The sequence below is a fragment of the Lucilia cuprina genome, chromosome 6 (genome assembly GCF_022045245.1).
Source record: "Lucilia cuprina isolate Lc7/37 chromosome 6, ASM2204524v1, whole genome shotgun sequence".
NCBI classification, from domain to species: domain Eukaryota; kingdom Metazoa; phylum Arthropoda; class Insecta; order Diptera; family Calliphoridae; genus Lucilia; species Lucilia cuprina.
This window is the reverse complement of record NC_060954.1, coordinates 41,797,649-41,806,026: the sequence shown is the minus strand read 5'-3', so window position 1 is coordinate 41,806,026 and position 8,378 is coordinate 41,797,649. Positions and strand designations below refer to the sequence as shown.

General features: G+C 29.3%; 1 protein-coding gene across 3 annotated transcripts in view; it reads right to left on the bottom strand.

The window, feature by feature from the left end:
• LOC111680410 (apoptosis-stimulating of p53 protein 1) overlaps window positions 1-8,378 on the bottom strand; it is a 179,785-nt gene that overhangs the window by 15,759 nt on the left and 155,648 nt on the right. Inside the window, exon 1 of one of the 3 annotated variants that reach the window (XM_023442048.2) lies at window positions 590-1,674. The exons of the other annotated variants lie outside the window; for them this stretch is intronic. Within the exon in view, the coding sequence (XP_023297816.2) occupies window positions 590-811 (222 nt within the window). The 5' untranslated portion in view covers window positions 812-1,674. Of the gene's footprint in view, window positions 1-589; window positions 1,675-8,378 lie in introns of those variants that run through there. 3 annotated transcript variants of the gene reach the window in all.

The following is an 8,378-nucleotide window of genomic DNA, read 5'->3' as shown; positions in this document are numbered from 1 at the left end:
TATCTATCTATCTATCTATCTATCTATCTATCTATCTATCTATCTATCTATCTATCTATCTATCTATCTATCTATCTATCTATCTATCTATCTATCTATTTATCTTTTATTAGTTGCTCTGATCTATTTGACATATTGAGTATTGGAAATCTATAATGTATGAGATTTTGTCAAAACGCTTACAGCGAACTGCCACGATAACTATGAGAATTGCTTTAGACGAAAAGAATTTATAATATAATATTTCAAATACATGTTTAGTTAAGTTTTGAAATTCCAAAAATTTAGGATGAAATATCTTCTTATAACAAAAATATTTTCAATGAGATATTGTAAGATTTAAGGCCCATAAATTTGGTACTTTTTTTCAAAACTAAACAATAATAATAAAAATGACTTTATAAAAAAACTTTATCTTTAAGATATAAAACTCCCCATAAATAAAAATTTCTAAAGAAAACTTTAAACAATAGAAGAAAAGCAAAATGAAAATAAGGTAAAAAAAGGTTCTTTATGATTATTTTTTTGGGTACTTTTTTCCCACAAATAAAAAGTATAAAAAAGACGTTTCAGGAAAAGACAGACTTACATTTAGTTTTGGTTCGGCTGTAACCACTACCATATGATTGTTGTTGTAAATATTGTTATTAATATTGATGTTGTTGTTATTATTATTTAATACATTGGTGTTGTTATTGTTATTATTTTGTAATAATCTTTGCTGTTGCTGTTGTTGTTTAGTTGTTGGCCTTACAGAGGGTGGCATTTTAGGTAAATTTCCCGATACAGGACGACAAACACACGTCAACATTGTATATTAACGCTTATTTTGTTTTATGGATGTGTTAGTTTTTTTCTTTTTCGTTTGACTCAATCAAGTACTTTTTCATATCACTTGTACAAGTTGTGTTGTGACAGACAAATAGTTTTTCATATTTTTGTTGTTTTTCTTTTTTGTGGCAATTTAATATTGAATTTTAATTGTAGATTGCATGTTGGTTCAAGCCTGCATTGCTGTTATTTGACATTGCTTTTGTATTCTGGTCTTGATCTCTACTACTATATTATTTTCTAATTCGTTTTTTTTTTTTTTTGGTTTGATAACAAAATTTCACTAAAACGTGTTCAATTGTCAATCTTGTGTATTTTTTCGGGAAATTTTAGTTTTTTTATTTATATTTTGCACTTGTCCGCGTGTGTGTGTGGCTTAGATCGTAAACATTTCAAATATCTAAAAAAAGAAGATGCTACAGAAATCGTTTTACTTTTTTTGTTTATTTATATTTTTTTTCAGTTTTTTTTTCGTTGTCATTCCATCTCCGTCTCCACATCCAATTTTGCTCAATGATGATTTCAAGTGTTTTACTATTTTCAAAACACTATTCTCTACTTCTATTGGCATGTGGTTCCGATAGTTTTTCCCCTTTATATTTTACTTTTTGTAAAGTGTGTGGGTGCCTATGAGCCTGTGAAAGTGACTGTGTGTGCAGTGAATGAGTGTCACATCCTGCCTTCATTTCAAACTGTGGATGGAATTGTTTGAAAATATATTGTTGTGCGTTGTCTGTCGTGCTGTTGAGAGGGAAAAACTGAAAGTGTTCGTGCATGCAAGTGTACGTACGTATGTATAATACGTTTGTATGGGTGGTTTAGTGTTTGTCAGTGTATGTGGGATTTTCCTTTAAAGTGTTGCCAATGACAACATTGACAGCACCAAACATTTAGTTTTTTTTTTATCGTATTTTTTTATCGATGTATTTTTTCCTTGTTTACTGTAGTATGAGGGCAATAGGAAAAGTCTTTTAAAAGAAAGTAAGTGCAATTTGATGTTTTAATGTATTCAAATGTTTAAATCTTTCTGTCTTACAGATGAAAAGACTAGCCAAAGATCAAGGTTAGTTTCTTTTCGATAGTAACTACATTGAAGTCAAAATGGAGTTACTAAACCCCAGCCTAGACAACCCTTTTCTTAGTAAGTATTAGAATGAGATCGCGTTTCTATTCATAAAGAATTTTTGATCTTTCTAATAACGATCTACAAAGCACAAATATACGATTTCAAAACTATGATTAGAGTAGACTGAACCTCCCTCTTACAAAAGCTTTACATTTAAACCTTTGATTTTGTATGATCTCCATCCACTTCTATTGCATAATGATTCTATCGTTTTTCTTGCTGAAAATCCGATAATTACATCTAGAGGCATCCACGTGCACAATTTGGTTCAATCACAGGTCCCAACCATGAGATATTAAATACGAAATGACTTCTCAATTGCAATTACGCTGTTAAAAAGATAACCAGATAAGAAACTACTCTTTTATCACGTTTGTTTTCTTTTCCAACATCTAATGAGCAAAAATCGAATCAATTGACCACATCCTGTTACTTTAAACACAAGGAATCTTCCAAATCTTCTAGACGATCAAGTGTAAGGGAAACACACTGAAAGTTTGTTTAAGGTAAGAACAACCTTGTACTCTGTAAAGTAGAACGACGTTGAGCAAGAGAAGTGATCATATTCTTTCTTTACAGAATCAACTAATTAGTGATTAGCCTCTTCTGATGTCTATTTTCATATCGATATGTCTAGAGGTATCATTCATTCTCTATAAGGCGAAGAAAGAGATCAAGCAAAGGTAGTAATTATCACCCTTAAAGAAACTGTTAATTAGTGCATTGATCTTTATTGATCTTCATCTGATAGAGGTTATGATCTCCATCCTTATTACGATATAGTTAGAAGAAACGGCCATTTTTATCTACTGATAACGAAATGATTAGAGGCATCGACCGTTAGTATATAAGTCGACAATTCTGCATTAATCACAACTCTCTCTGAACATAACAAGATCGAAATATCTCCTCTAGAGAATAAAGACCAAATGGGATGAAACTGTTTCGCAAAAGAATATTCGATTTGCTTGAGTTCTATGTAATTGTTAAGTGATGTTTCAAAAAGTACACCTTAGACGATCGAGTTAAAGTAAGAGAAACAAAATTCAAAGTGAGAACAATCAAGCAAATTCAAAGTGAGAACAATCAAGCAAATTCAAAGTGAGAACAATCAAGCAATCATCGTCGTAACATTATGATGACGATCTTCCCTCGATAGAGATCATGAACATATTAAGATCGAAATGTCTCCTCATTGTTTTTTGTCGAGCGTTCATCGGCTCCAGGGTTTCTGAGTGGAATTAAGACCAAATTAGATGAAAATGTTTCGCAAAAGAAAATACCTATTCACTTGGTAGAACGTGTTCCAAAATTGGGCAGAATTTTTAAAATTCTGATCCTGTATGTCACAGAGTGTCTTGGCCCTTTAAAAGGAATTTCGATGTGAAGAAGAAAGAAAAAGAAAAATGAACCTTGAAAGTAAGTTTTTACAGCAACTTATATGTATTTGTAACACCACCTTTTTCCATCAGGCAACCTCATACACTCTCGAAATTTCACAGGCATTAAGGCACTGGAATGTTAAAGAATCATTTTAAGAAACTAAACTCTATTATTCGCTCTCCTACGATCTGTATTTTTGTGAGAAAATGAATTCGATATTTGATAGAAATTCAAGAGCGTAGACTTTGATCTGCCCTTGTCTCAAAGATCTCTCTGAGAAATAAATCTGATCAAGTTTGTAAGAAGTGGCGTTTTAGGACATCGAAATTTGAAAGATATCATTAGAAGAGTTTAAGTTTACTTGTGCTCATCTATGTTGATCATAGATGAGCACAATTGAGTCGAAAATATCTTAACTGTAGAATAAATAGTTTTTTCTTAAGCTTAATAATGTTTTGAACTCTCTTTTACTCGCAATATCAGTAATGGACAAGATGCTCTAATAATGCTTTATCTCTTCTTTTTATTCGGTTAATCTCTGTCGATCTATTTTATAAATATATTACTTCATCATTATATTAGTTGTGTTTTTATTCAGATCTATGGAATTTAGAGTCAAAAGTGAAATTTTTTTAAATTCTATGAAAGAGATCGTAGCTTTCGAATTACATTACCACATGATCGAATATAGTCTATAGAGAACGTCAACGATGTTCTCTGAATGAAATAAAGTTGAAAAGAAAACTACAAACTGTAACTTATTAAATTTTAGAAAAGTGTATTCCCTATATGACGATCACTGCTACAGAACTTATTAGATTTTGGAAAAGTATATTCTCTATGTGACGATCACTGCCGATCCCAAAGAATAATTAATAGATAATTTAATTAGTAAAACTAACACAACACATTTCACTTTCGACCCTCGTATTGTTTGTCTACCATATTGTTAACTTCTCAGCACGCACTTTATATAATACTTTAATGTTTTTTTTCTCAATACAATTTTTAAAACTTTTATTATGAAGCTTTTACTCCTTCAACTGTTTGTACGAAAAAAAGAACTTTTACTCTATTTTATTGACAAGGACAACAGTCTGTCATTGTTAATTTTTGGAAACACAAGTACCAAAAACAATACATAAACTCTGCAGCAACCCAATTCATTATGAAAAGCAAAAACAAATATATTTAAAATTATTTAAAACACTTTAAAACTTTTAAGACACATATCAAATTAGTTCCTTAAAGGGAATTTTTTAAACGTTTTCAAATTTAAACTTAAATTATATAAACTCAATGAGAATTTTAGCAGAAATTCTTTATGCACGTGTTTCTTTAGAATAACTCGCAGTGATTGTAAAAGTACCTGTTAAAGACTTTGGTCACTAGATTAACGATTTTCTACTACTACTGACGATTTGTCTGGAAAAACTCTAAAACAAATTTGAAGTTTAACTAATTATAGTTTTAACGTTTAACAGCAGGTTGTATATAGTATTTTAAATTAACAAAAGGATAGATTTATAACAACTACAAGTAAAGGTAGCAAATCTTTGTTTTTGTGTTGTATTTTTTCTTGGTTATTATTACACACCATATATCACAGGTAGATTTTTTTAGACGTTTAATTACAGGATTTCCAAATAATTTAAAGGCGGCATTTACAATGAATTGGTTCTCAACAAAACTAAAGCACTAAAAACTGTAGATGTTTTGTTTTCCTTTTCAATGAAATTTGTTTTATATTTATTTTTTATATTGTTTTTCACTGCAGAATATTAGTTTTTTGTTATTTACAATTTACGATTTTATTTGAAATTTCTTTTTAAACCGTGTTTTTTTTCAAACTAAATAATTTAACGTGTGATCGTTTACACTGCTTTTATTGCACTGAATTTATAAAATTCTAATGTTAAGCATTTTAGTTTCCAAGCAACCCTGTTTAAGCAACAATGTTTAAGCAACAACGTTTACTTTCCTTTAATATCCTGTCAACTTGTTGCCACTGATATAATATTAATGAAAATAGTTTTTGTTATTTACTAATGTTTGTTTTTAACAAAGGAGTTGTGATAATTAATCTACTAGGAGTTTTAGCAACATGTTGCTGGCAACATTTTAATTGGTATTTTTTCAAGATTTTATCGATTTTAATGACTTTTTGATGTAGTTTTGGAATTACGAATAGTTAGAGGGTGAAGAAGGTTAAAAAGGGGTTAATTTGGTTACCTTATATCTGCTAAACGAACACATATACAAGAAAAATATTATATTTATTATTGTTTATTCGAAAATTAAAAACTCAAGTGTATATTTACGAAATTCTGTACTTTTTAGGATCAACAGGATGAAAACTGTATTGTTATGTTACCTGAAGAAATGTTCCAAATAGTACATCTTAGACGATCAAGTGTAAGAGTAAAAGACATAAAAATTAGATTCAAAAAGAGAGTAAACATGATCTCTGTAAAGGAGAAATATGGTAAGTAAAATAAGTGATCATATTAATCGTTTACAGAAGCTATGAATAAGTGTCAGACCTGTCATGATTTCTATTTTCATAACGAAAGGCATCATTTATTAATATAATCTACATTATAAGGGAAATAGAGAGAGTAATGAAACGCTGTTATCATTATCTTAACCTTATATAAACTTTACATTTGTGCACTAATCTTTACCGATCTTCAAATGATATAGATCATGATCATATTCTTCCTTTACAGAAGCTACGAATAAGTGCCAGACCACTCATGATTTCCATTTTCATAACGATATATCTAAAGGCATCATTCATTAATATAATCTTCATTATAAGGGAAAGATAAAGAGTAATGAAACGCTGTTATCACCATCTTAACCCTATATAAACTTTAAATTTGTGCACTAATCTCTACCGATCTTCATCTGGTATAGATTATGATGTCCATCTTAGTATCTACTGATCTTAATATGATATAGATCATGATCTTCATCTTAATAAAGACATGATAAGTTGCATTGACCGTTAGTATATACGTTAGTATCCAGTGAATAAAGATCCACTTTAATGAAACTAATTTTTTTGAATATGTCTGATCATAGACTTGAAAATTTAGATTCTGAAGATATCTGGATTCTTAGCAAAATTAAACAAAAATAAAATTGCAAACAAATGGACATAACTTAATATACCGAACTACCGATAGCAAAGGGTTTATTAACATCTGGCAAAATTATGGATTATTTCGTTATAAATGTAACAGATTTTTATGACTGTCGGTGAAGCTAAATATTTCTGTATGATTCACCATGCAGTTGCTATGGAAAGTCACAAGAGCTAAGAAGAACAATGAATTGATAATTTTGAATATGTTTTAATACTGCGGCTTACACCCGATGTGTTTTTACTTAAACTGTTAGGCCGAAAACAGGTTAGTGCCTAATATGTATCTGTGGACTCGACTTAATCAAATTCTTAAAATCATTCGTTAAATGAAAATTGCGTGATTTTCACGAAACGTGACTTTTTCAGTTTTTTTTCATGTGGCAAATCTTCTTTTTCAATGATTAGTTTAGTACCAGTTATTTTGCCTTAAGTGATATTATGAAATGTATAAACATATAAGATTAAACAATGTTTACAGCAACATGTAACCACGAGAGAAACCATGCCAACATGTTGCTAATAAAATTATTGAACATTCAGTCTAGACTAGACAAATCGTTTGCAACATTCTAAGTCTAGACATTTAACAATATGACTCATTCTCATTTTGAAAGTGAAATTTGAAGACCAAATAAAATTTCTAATGATTTATTGTATAGAAATTTGTAGATAGATATTTTGTGCCTCAACACTTACTAATAGATATTTAATTATATGAAGGCGTATATGGAGTATTGGAAAATTATCAATTATTTCAAACCTAAATACCGCCAAAAATGAACGATTATTTGCTAAAATATTTAAAATTATACAAATTTGGTTTAAATAAGAAATGTTGTTGCTAATTATGATCTGGTTGAAAAATCTTGAAATCTATTTAAAAATAAGGCTACTTGGAAAGCAGTCTACAGTATACAAATCTTAAAATTTTATTTAAAATGTTGTTTCATAAATGAAAATCTCTACAATTTAAAACACTTTAAAATGCAATGAATTTCAAAAAACACGTTTCAACTATTCGATCAACTGGCTTAAAGCAGTTAAGGATTATATATTTTATTAAATATTTTTTAATTAAAAATTTTTTTAAATTGTTTTTTTTTTTATTGCCAATAGCTAAAATATAGAATTATGTTTGAACACTCGACAGAGTATGTCAATATTGTTAGAATGTATATATTTTGCATTTTATTCATTGATTCATTTTATATGTTAAAAACGCTATTTGATGCTTTGAGCCGTATGAAAATGTTTGACGTTGACATGAAGGAAACAATATATTTATCTGTCGGCATTCAATTTAGTTCTTTTAGTTGTAAGAACAAAAGGATTTGTTCAACATACATACATACATAGCAGTATAAATAGACAAACATGTTTTGTTTCTATGTTCGTTAGCAATTGTTTTGCGTATTGTTTATGTACTGTGGCGCTATAGGGGGAAGAGAGGGCAGTGTGAATTGATGATAAGCTTGCAATTATCCTTTTGTTGGTTTCGGAGTTATTGCAAAAATCTATTTAAAGGTTCTATAGCACTTGCAGTAACCAAATAAGGTAATTGGATGAAGCTATATATCTCTGTTTTAACTCGAACAAAAATCCCCTGATCTCCTTGATCATTACAACTCACTAACTAACTAAGTCCCTAAGTAACTAACTAAGTAACTAACTAACTAACTAACTAACTAACTAACTAACTAACTAACTAACTAACTAACTAACTAACTAACTAACTAACTAACTAACTAACTAATTAACTATCTAACTAACAAACTAACAAACTAACTAACTAACAAACCAACAAACTAACAAACTAACAAACTAACAAACTAACAAACTAACAAACTAACAAACTAACAAACTAACAAACTAACAAACTAACAAACT